The sequence below is a fragment of the Echiichthys vipera genome, assembly GCF_963691815.1.
Source record: "Echiichthys vipera genome assembly, chromosome: 5".
In the NCBI taxonomy this organism is placed as follows: Eukaryota; Metazoa; Chordata; class Actinopteri; order Perciformes; family Trachinidae; genus Echiichthys; species Echiichthys vipera.
The window spans coordinates 31,802,616-31,819,186 of NC_139830.1; the positions used below are offsets into that span (position 1 = coordinate 31,802,616).

The following is a 16,571-nucleotide window of genomic DNA, read 5'->3' on the forward strand; positions in this document are numbered from 1 at the left end:
GAGACATGAATGATACAGACGGAGAGGAGAGAAGCTCAGAGTATCAGGAACAGGATTATCCCCAGGCAGACTAGGCCTATAGCAGCATCATTAAGCAGAACAAAATCAGCATAAAAATAACAACATAGCTAAGGGATTGTAAGCCTTAGCTGTAAGATTTATCAAAAAGGAAAGTTTTAAGTTTACTCTTAAATATGGGGACAACATCACCCAAATTAAACTTGGGAGTTTGTTCCAGAGGAGAGGAGCTTGGCAGCTGAAGGCTCTGCCTCCCATTCTATTTTTGGATACTCTAGGAACGACAAGTAACCCTGCAGTTTCAGAGCGCAGCGATCTAGTCGGGTAATATGGTACTATGAGCTCTTTAAGATATGACGGAGCCTGACCAATAAGAGCTTTGTAGGTAAGGAGAAGGATTTTAAATTATATTCAGTTAGCCAATGCAAAGAGGCTAATACAGGAGAAATATGTTCTCTTCGGTTTGTTTTAGTTAGTACACGAGCTGCAGCATTTTGGACCAACTGGAGACTCTTAACAGACTTATTGGATCAGCCTGATAATAAGGAGTTGCAATAGTCCAGCCTAGAAGTAACAAATGCATGGACTAGTTTTTCTGCATCTTTCTGACACACAATGTTCCAAATTTTCGCAATATTACGCAGGTGAAAATATGCATTCCTTTTCATTCATTTTATGTGACAATCAAAGGACATATCCTGGTCAAAAATAACACCCAGATTCCTTACTGTGGTGCTGGAGGACAACACAACATCACCCAGAGTAACAATGTCTTTAGCTATTGAGTTTTGGAGGCCTTTGGGGCTAAGTACAATGACTTCAGTTTTTTCTGACTCTAAAATCAGAAAATTGCAGGTCATCCAGCTTTTTATTTCTTTAATGCACCTTTGAAGTTTATCTAACTGATCGGTTTCTTCTGGTTTGATCGACAAATACAATTGTGTATCAACAGCATAACAATGACAATTTATGGAGTGCTTCCTTATAATATTTCCTAAGGGAAGCATATATAAGGTGAATAGAATCGGTCCAAGGACAGAACCCTGTGGGACTCCGTGACTGACTTTAGTGTGCATGGAGGATTTGTCGTTAACATGTACAAACTGAGATCTATCTGATAAATATGACTTAAACCAGCTTAATGCGGTTCCTTTAATACCAATTAGATGCTCCAGTCTCTGTAGCAGGATGCGATGGTCAATAGTGTCGAAGGCAGCACTAAGATCTAGTAAAACAAGTACAGAGACAAGCTCTTTGTCTGAAGCTATTAGAAGGTCGTTAGTCATTTTTACCAGTCCTGCCACAGTGCTATGATTTGCTCTAAATCCTGACTGGAACTGAGTCCTAAAATAACTCATTATTATGTAAAAAGTCACACAGCTGATTGGCGACTAATTTCTCGAGAATCTGAGAGAGAAAAGGAAGGTTAGATATAGGTTTATAGTTGGCTAGTACCTCAGGATCAAGACTGGGCTTTTTAAGAAGAGGTTTAATTACAGCTACTTTAAAAGACTGTGGTACATAACCTGCTGATAAAGACATGTTAAATATATCTAATACAGGAGTGCTAGAGGTAACACTTCTTTAAGTAACCTAGTTGGAATAGAGTCTAGGAGACAAGTAGAGGGCTTTGATGCGTAAATAGTAGAGGTTAATTGGTTAAGGTCAACTGTAGAAAAGCAGTCCAAGAACATATCAGGTCGTACAGTTTCTAGGGTTCCTGGGTTTGAAGAAAAATTGGTGCCAAGTGAGTTGATTTTGTCTCTAATAGTTATAATTTTGTCATTAAAGAAGGACATGAAGTCATTACTATTGTGGGTTATAGGATTACATGGCTCAATACAGCTGTGGCTCTCTGTCAGCCTGGCTACAGTGCTGAAAAGAAATCTAGGATTGTTCTTATTCTGCTCTATTAAAGATGAGTAATAGGCAGCTCTGGCATTACGGAGGGCCTTCCTATATATTTTTAGACTTTCATGCCAAGCTAAGCGAGATTCCTCCAATTTAGTAGAACGCCACTTACTTTCCAATTTTCGCAATATTTGTTTTAATTCACAGGTTTATGAGTTATACCATGGAGCTAACTTCCTCTGTTTCATTATCTTATTTTTTAAAGGATCAACAGAGTCAAGTGTTGTTCGTAGTGAGCCTGCGACACTGTCAACAAGGTGATCAATTTCAGAGAAACTAACGTTAGTACAGGAATCTTGAATATTAGGATAAGGCATTAAATGAAATTCAGATGGAATCGATTCCTTAAATATAGTTACAGCACTATCATATAAACATCTAGTGTAGAAACTTTTGCCCAGAGGTGAGTAGTCCTGTAATACGAATTCAAAAGTTATTAACTAATGGTCTGATAAAATAGGATTCTGTGAAAAGACTATAAGTCATTGATTTCCACACCCTAAGCCAAAACAAGGTCGAGGGTGTGATTAAAACAGTGAGTAGGTTGATGTTCACTCTGACTAAAACCAATCAAATCTAATAGAGGGATAAACGCAATACTAAGGCGATTATTATCAACGTCCACGTGAATATTAAAATCTCCTACAATGATTACTTTATCAGATTTAAGGACTAAATTTGACAGAAACTCTGAGAATTCAGATTGAAATTCAGAGTACGGACCAGGAGCACGGAAAACTATAACGAGTATAATTGGCTGCACAGTTTTCCAGGTTGAATGTGAAAGATAAAGAACAAGACTTTCAAATGAATTATAATTTAGTTTAGGTTTAGGGTTGATTAATAGACCTGAGTCATAAATAGCTACAACGCCTCCTCCTCAGCCACTGCCTCAAGGAATATGAGTATTAATATGACTGGGAGGAGTGGATTCATTTAGGCTAACATATTCTTCAGGACACAGCCAGGTTTCAGTCAGACAGAGAACATCAATATGGTTATCTGATATCAAATCATTTATTAATACAGCTTTAGATGACAGAGATCTGATGTTTAAAAGTCCACATTTTATTTTCTGATTTTGTTGCATTATCGCAGATTTGGTGTTGATTTGTATCAAGTGTTTCTGTATAGCTCCTCTTCTGTTCATCTTTTAATTAATTAATGTAGATGATCGTGAGGCAGCGTTTGTATAGGATACTGAGCTGGAAAGTGATCCACAGAGCGAGCGGAGAGGTGTGTAAGACTGCAGCTATGCTTCCTGTGCGTCTGTGGTAGGGGCAGCGCAGAGAGGTGTATTAAACTGTGACTCTGCATCCTGATCCCAACACTGGGTTGTTGTCAGGAGGTGGTGGTGGTGCAGGACTCGACAGTCAGGTCAATCTTGCCGGATAAAAGTCTTGACTCCTCCTGGTCAGGATGCAGGCCGTCGTGTTTAAAAGCCTGGGACTGTTAAAAAAGCTGTAAAGTTGTCCACAAATGGAATACTTTTCCCCAGGCAGTATCCTTTAAGCCACAGGTGCAGCTGGCGGAGGTGGCTGTACATGACCTCACCAAAATGCGGCGGAGGAAGCGGGCCGGAGATAATCAGACGCTTCCCTGTGTTTAGCAGGCGGGCCAGCATGGGCCTGAAGTCCTGCTTGAGGACCTCGGACCGGTGGTTCTTTAAATCGTTGGTGCCGGCTTGCAGGACCAGCGTGGAGGCCAAGCTGTGCTGTGAACACAGCTGGAGGGCGGAGCACTCAACCTCCCTGACGCGGGCTCCAGGGTGGCAGAAAGTCTGGCCGCAGCGCATCCTCACGTGCCTGACCATCGAGATCCCGACAACCAGCATGGAGGGAATGCGCTGTTCCACGGGCTGCCTGGAGGTGAGCTCACCAGACCCGGAGCCACTGCTCCGTTCTCCCTGGTGGAGCATTACCACTCCGTGGGGAGAAGGCAGGAGGTGGAGGGTGCCGATGACTTGGGCTTGGCACCCTGGTGGTGCCAGTGGGACTCGGTGAGTGCCGTTGCTAGAGATCCGGTGGTGATGAAGCCAGTCCATGGCAGGGTGGTGTTGTCGGCGGCTGTCATAGTACGGTCACCAGCGCCGGAAGCCTTAAGATGGGCGAGGAGCTTCGCTCCTTGAGGTCAGCCTTCAGGCCGGATACTTACTCCCTCAGTTTAGAGAGTGTGGGGAGACAGGACTCCCACACAGCCATCATGTCACAGCCTGTGCTGGGGATCCGTCACCCCGGGACATAGAACTGTCACAGGGAGGTGAGTTTAATTCCAGCCCTGGAGCCGAATGTCCAGGGAGATCCTTCTTCACTCCTGGGCAGGAAGCCCACTTTACCAGTTGTTTTTTGATCCCGCTGAGTTGAAAAATTGGCGCCTCGCTAGTGCGATTCGGCGTCACGACTTCCGTGTTTTACTTCTCCGGTGTGATCAGAGGCAGCCACAGGCCCTATGGTTAAATGCTTCGGTCCATCATTTGAAGAAATAAATACAATTAAAGCTGGGCGAGTAATTCCAAATATGGAAACGATAAACTAAGTTGAAAACAATATTTTCCGGAGCCGAAGTGGCGGGAAACCCAGTGAAATCAAGCGACGCTGCGCATGCGTAGATGATGTAGACAGTACAATGCAATGCAATACAATGCGATACAATACAGAGCGATACAGAACAATACAGACCTCTAGGTGGCGGTGGTGACGGTGTACTCCTCATGGCTGCACATCTAGTTATTATGACTTTTTCTCTCATAAGTTTGACTTTCTATCTCGCGTAATTTTGACTTCGACAGAGACATGGCTGCACAGGGACATCACAGACTAGAACTTTGCATTTGGACTTTTTATCTTATTATTATGACTTTTTATCTTATTATGACTTTTTATCTTATTATTTCGATGGTTATGGTTATGACTTTTTTTCCCACTTTCTATCTCTTTATTTCTTTTTTTAATCTCATAATTATGATTTACCATGGCGATATTTTCTCTTTCAGTGGCGGAAACGGGCTTCCATAATAAGCTCATAAATAAGTGAGATGGTGCTTTTATTGTGAAGGGTCTGACGGAACTCGTTGTAAGACTCCGGAAGTCTGTGTTGTTGTTCTCAGTCGTGTTGTGGTCGTTCCTCGGTGATCCGTCGGTGTGTTCCGGCTCTCTGTGTGAACATGTCCCCGGTCGAGAAGCTGCGGGACTTCGTCAGTCAGCGGCTGCACGCGGCAGTCGAAGAGATTTTGCTTTTCTTTGAGAAAACGGTGCTTAAATACGAAGAAGAAGCCGCTCTCAAACTGGAAGTCATTTCCCGCCAGCACGCGCTGCTCTGCGCGCTCCACAAACCGCTCATGGAGCTTCCAGCCGCAGGTGACAACAAAGTTGACGGTTATATGTACACTCAGCGGCCACTTTATTAGGCACACCTGCTGCTTAATAAAGTGTCAGTGTGGTCTTCTGCTGCTTTTTCCTCTCAGCTAGAAAGTAGGTGGTGTTATGTATTCACAGATGCTCTCCTGCATTCCTCTTTTGGAACCAGTGGATATTTGAGTACTGTTGCCTTTCTATCAGCTCCAACCAGTCTGCCCATTCTCCTCTGACCTCTGGCTAAAACAAGGCATCGCCGCCCACAGAACTGTCGCTCACAGGATCTTTCCTCTTTTTGAGAGTATTCTCTGTAAACCCTAGAGATGGTTGTGCGTGAAAATCCCAGTAGATCAGCAGTTTCTGAAACACTCAGAGCAGCCCGGCTGGCACCAACAACCAAGCCACGTTCAAAGTCACTTCAATCACCTTTCTTCCCCGGTCTGATGCTGCTTTGAACTGCAGCACATCCTCTTCACCATGTCTACATGCCTGAACGCATGTGGCTGCTGCCATGTGATTGGCTCATTAGAAATTTGCATTAACGAGCAGTTGGACAGGTGCACCTAATAGAGTGGCCGGTGAGTTATATATATATAAATATATATATAAATATATATATGATTTCAAATGATCAGTAACCATGGTGATCAAACCATATATACATATATAATTATATATATCAAATATAATATTAACAGATACAGTTACCATGATGATTAAACTATATTTATATATATAGACCTTTTCAAAGATGTAGACATACATTCAAAGACAGGCCTAGTTTATTTTCCTGTGTATGTGAACGGCAGCTGACAGGAAGTTAACAAGGACCAAGGCTGTTGCCTAGGAAATGAAATTCCATTAAAAAGCAGCAAACAGCATATATTCAGCATATTAATGAGAACATTATTTTTAAAGTACGGTGTAAGGAAAATATGAGGTATTTTCTATTTTTACTTTAAACTTCTCGTGCCATTGTAACAAGAACTGCGTGTATCTTTTTAAAACGTGGAAAAATGAGCTTCCCCTCCTTGAAAGACCAGCAGCACTGATATATATTGTGTATTGTGTGTGTGTGTGTGTGTGTGTGTGTGTGTGTGTGTGTGTGTGTGTGTGTGTGTGTGTGTGTGTGTGTGTGTGTGTGTGTGTGTGTGTGTGTGTGTGTGTGTGTGTGTGTGTGTGTGTGTGTGTGTTTTTCTATTCCGGTGAGGACGTTACTATAACTGCACACGGACCCATGGGGACTCATTTCACCGTGGGGACCAAAAATCAGGTCCCCACGGGCAAAACCCCTCCAATCGCTTCAAAACAGTCTGTAGACATGGCCTATGCAATATCTCAGTTTTTGTAAAAAGTCCCCACAAGAAGCATTTTCAGACAAATTAATGTGTGTCTAGGTGTGTATGCGACCCTAGTGGTCACACAGTGGGATTGCAGTCCCTATGAGGTAGGTGTGTTGGAAGTGTGCGTCGCAGTTTGTCCACTCTTGTGTGCCCTCTATTGGTCAAAAGTAGTATTACAGTTAATGTCTATATTTTAATGTTTTGTCCTTGTTTTAAGTTATTTCAAAAGATAGGCCTGAATGAATTAATAAAAGTGTACTTTTTGTATTTGAATATTATTAGGCATAATAATTTATAAAATAATTATTTATTTTGGCTATAAAATTACCACAATAACCAGCCAAAATACATTACCTGTTTAAAGCATGAATTATCTTGGTGAAATGTTAAACTAGTATTGATATGAATTTTTACTTTTGATTTAACTTTCCCAACTTTATTGGCTCATTTTATTTTTTTTCATTAAACACATTTTTAATGCTACACTGTGCAACAACAAATCTGTGTTAAAATCAGCAGGAGAGCTAAAGTAGGACGCTGTTTGCAGCTGGGGGCTAGCTATCCTGTGATGTATTTTGCACACAGAGCATACAGCTAATGGAGCTAACAGAAACAGAGTTTATAGAGAATGGAGTTAACAGAGCTCATGGCTAATACAGCTTACTGTACACAACATGAAGCATTTAACAGTGAACAGCTGTTTTATAAACACAACAAGTATAGTGAATAAATGTACTGAGTACATTTTGGACTTGGCCTATGGAGTTACACAATAGTAATGTTAGTATTAAACATACCCCAGAGCTACCTACAAACTGGGGATGATGGGGGTAACAAGTTAGTCTGGAGTAGAGTTTAGATTCTCTGCCTCTCTTTATATCCCACCAGGTTTGGCCGGGCCTTTGATCTAGGGCTTGTTTTTATTTTTTTAATCACTGCATTATTGGCCTAATCTGAATTTCAATTAATCTCATCTCATCTTCAACCACTTATCCGGAGTCGGATCGCAGGGGCAACAGCTTCAGCAGTTGACCCCAAACTTCCCTTTCCCGGGCCACATTAACCAGCTCTAACTGGGGGATCCTGAGGCGTTCCCAGGCCAGTGTGGAGATCTAATCTCTCCACCTGGTCCTGGGTCTTCCCCGAGGCCTCCTCCCAGCTGGACGTGCCTGGAACACCTCCCTAGGGAGGCGCCCAGGGTTCATCCTTACCAGATGATCCTGAACCACCTCAACTGGCTCCTTTCAACGCAAAGGAGCAGCGGCTCTACTCCGAGTTCCTCACGGATGCTGAACTTCTCCCCCTCTCTCTAAGGGAGACTCCAGACCCCCTCCTGAGGAAACCCTTTCGGCCGCTTGTACCCGCGACCTTGTTCTTTGGGTCCTGACCCAGCTTTCAGGACCACAGGTGAGGGTAGGAACCAGGACTGAGCGGTAGATCCAGAGCTTTGCCTTCCTCAGCTCTCTGTTCATCACAACGGTGCGGTAGAGCGACTGCAGCACCGCCCCCGCTGCTCCGATTCTCCGGCCAAACTCACGCTCCATCGTCCCCTCACTTGTGAACCAGATCCCGAGGTCCTTGAACTCCTTCACTTGGGGTCAGGACTCATACCCGACCCGGAGTAACAATCCACCGGTTGCCCGCTGAGAGCCACGGCCTCAGATTTAGAGGTCGTTTCACACTCGGCTGGGAATCGATCCAGTGAGTGCTGAAGGTCACTGACCGACGACGCCATCAGGACCACGTCATCTGCAAAAAACAGAAACCAGACCCTCAGCCCACCAAACTGCAACCCCTCCCCACCACGACTACACCACGATATCCTGTCCATGAAAATCACAAACAGGATTGGGGACAAAGTACACCCCTGGAGGAGGCCGACCCCCACCGGGAACGATCCAACTTACTGCCGAGGATCCAGACACAGCTTTCTCTTTGGGTGTTCAGAGATTGGAAGGCCCTTAGAAGTGACCCCCTCACCCCATACTCCCGCAGAACCTCCCACAGTATCTCTTTGGTTACCCTTTTTAAATAGGGGAACCACCACCCCAGTCTGCCACTCACTTGGCACTGTCCCAGACTTCCACCAGTGTGTCAGAGACGTGTGGACCAGGACCAGGACCAGGACGGCCCCTCCAGACCCAAAGCTTTCAGCATGTGTGGATGCAGCTCATGGATCCTGGGGCTTTGCCTCTGTGGACTTGTTTCCTTCCTCAGTGACTTCTGTCAGAGATGTTGACGATGATCCCCATCAGCCTCCAGCTCTGCCTCTACAAAAGAGGGCGTGTTGGGCCCATTCAGGACTTCCTCAGAGTCCTTCCACCGCCCCATGACCTCATCAGCTGAGGTCACCAGCGTCCCGTCCTTACTGTAAACAGCTTGGACGGTTCCCCGTGTCCCCCTCCTGAGGTGCTGAATGGTTTTCCAGAAGCTCGGTGCCCCCCAAAGTCCTTCTCCAGGACTTCTCTGAACTCCTCCCACACCCGCTGCTTTGCCTCTGACACAGCAGAGGCTGCAGCCCTTCAGACCTGTTGGTACCTTGCCACTGCCTCCAGAGTCTTCTGGGATAACATATCCCGGGAGGTCCCCTTCAATCTGACAGCTTCCCTGACCACCAGTGTCCACCACGGTGTTGGAGAGTTACCGCCCCTTGAGGCACCTAAGACCTTGAGGCCACAGCTCACCGCTGCAGCTTCAGCAGTGGAAGCTTTGAACATCGCCCACTCCGGTTCGATGCCCCCAACCTCCACAGGGACGCCAGAAAAGCTCCTCCGGATGTGTGAGTTGAAGGTCTCTGGGACAGGGGCCTCCTCCAGACGTTCCCAGTTCACCCGCACTACTGGTTTGGGTTTACCTGGTCTGTCCAGGATCTTTCCCATCCTCTGACCAACTCATCCCAAGATGGTGATCAGCTGACAGCTTTGCCCCTCTCTTCACTCGAGTGTCCAGAATATACGGCCTCAGATCAGATGAGACCATCACAGACTGGATCCTGGACCTTTGGCCTAGGGTGCTCTGGAACCAGGTCCACTTCTGAGCCTCCTTCTGTTCCAACATGGTGTTTGTTAAAGAGGATCCAGGACCAGCACACAAGTCTAACACCAGACGCTGGGGTTTAGATCAGGGAGGCCGTTCCTCCCAATCAGCCTCTCCAGGTGTCTCCATCGTTGCCCATGTGGGCGTTGAAGTCTCCCAGCAGAACTCTGGAGTCCCCTACTGGAGCCCCATGCAGGACTCCATTCAGGGTCTCCAACCGCCGAAGTCCCCCCCCCCACCTGCAGGCGTAAGGAGGCCACCCTCTGGTCCACCGGGGTGAACTCCAACACCGCGGCACTCAGCCGGGGGTTTGAGAGTCTCCCCACACCCGCCCGGCCCCTCACACCCTGGGCCCCTCCAGAGAAGAATAGGGTCCAGCCCCTATCCAGGAGTACGGGTCCAGATCCAGACTGTGTGTGGAGGTGAGCCCCCCCCAGATCTAACTGGTAGCTCCACCTCCCTCACAAGCTCCGGCTCCTTCCCCCACAGAGAGGAGACGCTCCACGTCCCCAGAGCCTCTGCTGCCCAGGTCTGGACCCTCGAGGCCCCTCACATTCACTGCCCCCCCCCCCCCCCCCCCCGTGCAGCAGTGCACCCGACCCAAGTGGTTCCTCCTGCGAGTGAATGGAGAGGAGGGAGGTGCCATGTCGCTTTTTCAGGCTGTTTTCGGTCAGCTCCGTGGCAAACCTGCAGAGTAGGTAAAGACCACACTCTATGACTTATTTATGATTTACATAGACCCAACAATTCCCCCGTAGAGTACGGTGGCGTTGAAAACCTTCACTATAACAGACAGGAATGTCAGACAGACCCAGCTCTGTGGAGGACGGACATCTGTCTGCACCGGAGAGAGAGCGAGAAAAGATGGACAGATGGACAGAGAGAGACAAAGACAGAGACAGACACACTTCCAGTAACTATAATAATATCTATATTAATGTGAATATGACTCATATGTTAGACCAGAATAGTAGAAACAAGCACAGCTAAGGTGACAGAACATGACAATGCAGAGAAATCTATGCCACATATAACATATATAATGTTTGATGGTGGTGCAAGTGTAGTGGCTTTCTGTTGATAAGGTAGATAAGAATTTGTTCTTAATGATTCACCTGATAAAAAAAAGGTTTAATAAATGAATTAAAGAAAGCTTTTTCCATCTTTATTCAACATACTAAGTATTTATGTTGTTATTTTCAAGATTATAAAAAATCTTGAAAATATAATGACTCCCGTGGTAAGGGAGCTTGTGTACCTTAGTGAACCCTGTCACCTTTGAAATACCTGCACTTCAGCAGGTATTTCAAAGTCCTTCCACCCACGTTCAGTTATAACTTTATATATAGTATATATGTATGTTACACAGATCCAGATATTTAAAGTCCCCACCTTGACCTCGCCCATCCCCCACCCTGGTGCAAATCTGTAGTTTGGGCATGTCTGCCATCTTGTTAATGCTGGCTATCAAGGTTCTTCCTCCGACGTTAAATACTTTGTGAGTGCAGCAGATTACACAGATTGTAACCTGTGACACTTTTTTTATAATCTTGAAAATAACAACATGGATACAGGCTCAAGAAACAGCCTTTGTCTACTGTAGCAGTAACAGTAGGTAATTCAGGACCATCTCTATTAAAATAAAAAAACTTTATTGCCATTAGGCAGATATGTATTTGGTAGCATGGCTCGGTGTTGGGACAATCCTACTCTTAAAAAAGCAGAGAGAGCCAAAGGCCGGAAGAGCAGTTGTGATAAGCCACCCATGGTGAACAGAACGGGCAACAATGGCATGAACAATGAAACTGATAGTCAGAAATGCATTGTAAAGGAGGAGATGGGTAGAGGTGTATCAGTGCATTGGCTTAAATTGAAAGCAGCGAGAGATTTTCCAATTGAATTCGTAGGAGGGAGACATCAAGTCATCAGCTGACGGGGCCTGCTTGAAATTAATTTAGGGTCAATTGATGGGCTGGCTGAAGATCAGCTGGCAATTGTAACTAACTACTAACTGTAGCAGGCTGGGCTGACCTTGACCTTATGGCCTGCCTGAGTTAATGCTATGCACAATTAAGTTGTATTAGAAAGAGTTGAAGTTGTAACAATTGTGTTGTAACAATAGTTACGACAGAAATTATATTCATAATTGATTGTAGTGGTTGAAGGAGTCAAAAATAGGGCCTCCACACAGGCACCAGCACCCCACAGAGGGGCTCCAAGCTAGGCTGAGCCAGGCTAAGTCTTTACACACCTCCAGGACCTCTACCCAGCCCCACCACCCCACAGAGGGGCTCCAAGCTAGGCTGAGTCAGGCTAAGTCTCCCACACACCTCCAGGACCTCTACCCAGCCCCACCACCCCACAGAGGGGCTCCAAGCTAGGCTGAGCCAGGCTAAGTCTCTACACACCTCCAGGACCTCTACCATCAAACCCTAACCCTAACCCCACAGAGGGGCTCCAAGCTAGGCTGAGCCAGGCTAAGTCTCTACACACCTCCAGGACCTCTTCCCAGCCCCACCACCCCACAGAGGGGCTCCAAGCTAGGCTGAGCCAGGCTAAGTCTCCCACACACCTCCAGGACCTCCACCCAGCCCCATCACCCCACAGAGGGGCTCCAAGCTAGGCTGAGTCAGGCTAAGTCTCCCACACACCTCCAGGACCTCCACCCAGCCCCACCACCCCACAGAGGGGCTCCAAGCTAGGCTGAGCCAGGCTAAGTCTTTACACACCTCCAGGACCTCTACCCAGCCCCACCACCCCACAGAGGGGCTCCAAGCTAGGCTGAGTCAGGCTAAGTCTCCCACACACCTCCAGGACCTCTACCCAGCCCCACCACCCCACAGAGGGGCTCCAAGCTAGGCTGAGCCAGGCTAAGTCTCTACACACCTCCAGGACCTCTACCCAGCCCCACCACCCCACAGAGGGGCTCCAAGCTAGGCTGAGTCAGGCTAAGTCTCCCACACACCTCCAGGACCTCTACCCAGCCCCACCACCCCACAGAGGGGCTCCAAGCTAGGCATGGGCAAGGAGTCAGACAGAGTGGTCAAATAACCTCTCTGTATCCACATGGTGGGGGCAGTCATCCTGAAAAATGGCTGCCATTTTGCAATTTTAAGTGGATGTGGGTGGTTCCTTGCCAATGACCCTTTGAGACAGCTCATGGCAATTTTCATGCTTGTATCCCAAGCAAAATGGTTTCTTAAGTCTAATGCTGTATTCCTAAGCCCTGGGACGTGGGACTTCTCCTACATGGAGTAATAAGCTCCGACTTCATAGCGTTTCCAGACAATTGAAGTCAAATGTAAACAGAAAACATGATAAGCCACCATCAAATACTATGTTAATAAACATATTGTCCAGCAATGGATCACATTGGTTGACACTACAGCGGTATTCAGCTAAAACATCTTCATCAACTGATCTGGAGCCGTTTATGTAAATAATCTGCTCCACTATTTGTCATTTTAAACTTCATTCAAATGTCTAGTTACAGCTACACTCATCATTTAAATGTAATGAAGTTTTTCAGATGAAATTTCAGTTGAGTATTTAACATTTCCACTTCAGCAGGTATTTCAAAGTCCTTCCACCCACGTTCAGTTATAACTTTATATATATATGTATGTTACACAGATCCAGATATTTAAAGTCCCCACCTTGACCTCGCCCATCCCCCACCCTGGTGCAAATCTGTAGTTTGGGCATGTCTGCCATCTTGTTAATGCTGGCTATCAAGGTTCTTCCTCCGACGTTAAATACTATGTGAGTGCAGCAGATTACACAGATTGTAACCTGTGACACTTTTTTTTACAGTAAAGGTCCTGCCTTGGAGAACAAAATAACTCATAATTGAGAATGTCTGTTTCAGAATACATTTAGAAAAAATAATAATAATTAAAAAAAAAAAAAAATATATATATATATATATATATATATTTATGCTGATGTGTGCAACAAGTGCTACACTATGTAAACAGGTATATAATATAAGATTATATTTCAGTTGTATTATAATTATTGATGCATTAATGTGTTCATCAATGCAACTGGTAAAATTGGAGCTCACTTTAAATAATGAAATTATGATACAAATAATTTACAAGTGTGTCAAATGTGTCTTTAAATAGAGTCGTGAGTAAAAGTCCTCAGTTACAGTTTCCCTCTTCACTCGCTGGCTGTGGCCGCGTGCCCTCTGGCCGACTGAACTTGCACTGTGTTTGCGCACCGGGCTGTCCCGCCGGCTCTTTCTGAGCGCAGCACCGTCTGCGGGAGGTCTGCGGGAGGTCCGCGGGGTGCGCCGTGTCACATATCCAGCGCAACTTCTTTTTTTTTTTTCGGACACCTGCTCTCGCTGTGCTACAGACACACAGACAGACGGCACCTGCACGCACGAGGTCATGGCCGAGCTCTGCAAATGTTGAAGGAAATGGTAAGTTTATGTGACTAAACTCTGAATATAACTGTTTACTTTAATTTCATACTGTTTACCGCGACTTAAATTACTACATTGCAAAAGGCTGCACCTTGCTCACCGCGTTTGTAAACGGTTTGTTTTTATGCATGCTAAAGTAAGCTAATTTTAGCTAACGTTAGTATGCTAATGTTTGCTAACATTAGCATACTAACGTTAGCTAACTTTAGTAATGTAATGTTAGCTGACGTTAGCTAAACTTAGTATGCCAACACGCTAGCTGGGATGCTAACCTCGTGGCGTGTTTTATCTGCACATTAAACACTAAAGTTTATTTCTTATTGTTGAAGTGATAAAAAGACTGGGGATGGTGTTTTCACACTGAACCTGTGGTTTTAACGAGCTCCGGTCCGTAGCGTTTAACGGGTGTGGGCCGGTGTGACGCAGTTAAAGGGTCCGCACCGACAGCGGACAGAGACCGCCTGGTAACGGGGCAGCGATAAAGCGGCCTCTGCTGCGGCTCGTTTCTGTTGAAGCAAACGTTTTACATGACCGTGAACGTGCTCAGGACTCGTCTTCCTGCTCCGTGTGGAGCTTTTACACCGACAGCCAGGGAAGTAAGCCGCGGCAGCGCTGTCTGTGAACCACATTAATGCAGTTATCTCTCTGTGTGTGTGTGTGTGTGTAAACCACATTAATGCAGCCGTCCACCCAAATATACCGCGGGCTGTTTAACTAAAAGTAATGAGGGTGAGACGGTCAGACAGGATCGGTCCGCGGTGCCGTGTGTGTGACGGAGAGAGATAGAGCAGGTGGAGCACTGCTTCTGCAACATATTAAAACTCTAAATAATGCGGAGATACAGTGGCAAGCTTTTCTTTCATCCAAGGCGATTTTTAAAAATACCCCTGGCATGCACAAGTGTTATCAAATAGTTTGCTTAAATATTCACATGGCTTATAGATCAATTATATATCAATGCTATATATCTTCCTAGACGGATTATAGTATTCACTGCAATATTTATTAGTAGTAGTAGTTTTTGAAATTATGTCAAAATCATACATGTTATCATAAAATTGTGTATTTGGTTTGTGTGCTCTACAAACTGCACTGAGGTTAATATGGTTAGGTCCAGAGTGTTGTTGCAATAAATGCAGATATTCAGTGTTATATGATGTTTTGGACTGACTGTGTCACTTGTGCCGACAGGAGGAGGAAAGCCTGAGTCTGGGAGCCACTGGTGGCAGCTCTGGATGTACAGGTGAGACAGGGGAGGTGTAATGAGATGCTAGAATAATGAGGCTTGTATAAAAGAAGTATGTTTGATATTATGTAACAGTGTTAAGTGTTGTGTAACTTTTGTAAAATTAGCCAGTTTTCTTTTTAAATGTCACACTAAAGCAGAGAAAATATGCCATGTAGACCCCTTCCTGTTTCCTCTCTCTTTTAATGCCCCCCTCTCAAGGTGAAGTGCATCATGGGGCAAAAAAACGAAAAACAAAACAGTAAGGGGCCTCTCTTAGGGCGCACTCAGACTGTCCTTCCGCACCAGGCAAAAACAGGTTTTCAGGGTCAAGCCTAGTGCGTTTGACCAGTGTGAGTGCAACCGCACTTCCTGTGCGCCTGTTGGGACGTAGAAAAAAGAAGGAGGGACCATGCGCAGACTTTTCAAACAATGGCGGTGAAAGGTTCACGTTGGTGTGATGCGGAGGTGGAGTGTTTACTGCAGATTTGGTCGATGAAAAGATTCAAAAACAGTCGACAAGACGCACAAAAACTCCGAGGTCTACGGAAAGATCTGGAAACAAAGCCACGCATCGCCATGACGTCATCAATGCGTGTGACGTGTTACGGCGTGATGACGTATAGGCAGCAAGAAGCATTCTCCGAGGCCCAGGTAGTGTGAGTACAAATGGGCCTGGAGGGGGGGACAAGGACCCTAAAGCACGGGGCACGGGACGGAGGCACAGTGGGAGGGCGCCCTTAAGGACCATTTGGATGTGATTTACTTATTATTTAATTATTGCAGCTCTGTGTAATTTAAGTGCACACTCACACCATGATCCGTGCCGTGCTTTAGCATCTCCTCTTACTCCACAGACAGATTCGCTCACACTTACATTACTTCAAAGTACCGAGCCTTGACTCAATTGCTTTGTGCTTATTCGTCTGCACAGCTCTGAGATTTAGTTTTGTCTGACTGTCTTTGAATATTTCATATGATCAAATCTGCAGTAAACACTCCTCCGCATCAGACCACTGCAAACTGTTAGGAAGCATCTTTTTAAATGGCCATCGCAGGGAACAAACTTATAAAAATAGTCTCAGGACCGCCACCAATGCTCGTGCTTGCGCTCGTACACTTGCCTATGCTCCTGCTCATACATGTGTATCTGTGCTTTACGAAAATCCACATGTCTTGGCCAAGGCTGGCAAGCGTGCCATGCCTGGGCGTGTAACAGTCGTACTCACACTGGTCAGACGAACTAGACTTTG

General features: G+C 45.7%; 1 protein-coding gene across 1 annotated transcript in view; it reads left to right on the top strand.

The window, feature by feature from the left end:
• Window positions 1-4,032: 4,032 nt before the first annotated feature.
• The window catches only part of LOC310946795 (uncharacterized protein), a gene marked incomplete at its 5' end in the record, with an annotated part of 28,648 nt that continues 16,109 nt past the window's right edge, over window positions 4,033-16,571 (top strand). The window contains 2 exons of the mRNA XM_083913347.1: window positions 4,033-4,101; window positions 5,036-5,285. Of these exons, the coding sequence (XP_083769473.1) occupies window positions 4,033-4,101; window positions 5,036-5,285 (319 nt within the window). The remainder of the gene's footprint in view (window positions 4,102-5,035; window positions 5,286-16,571) is intronic.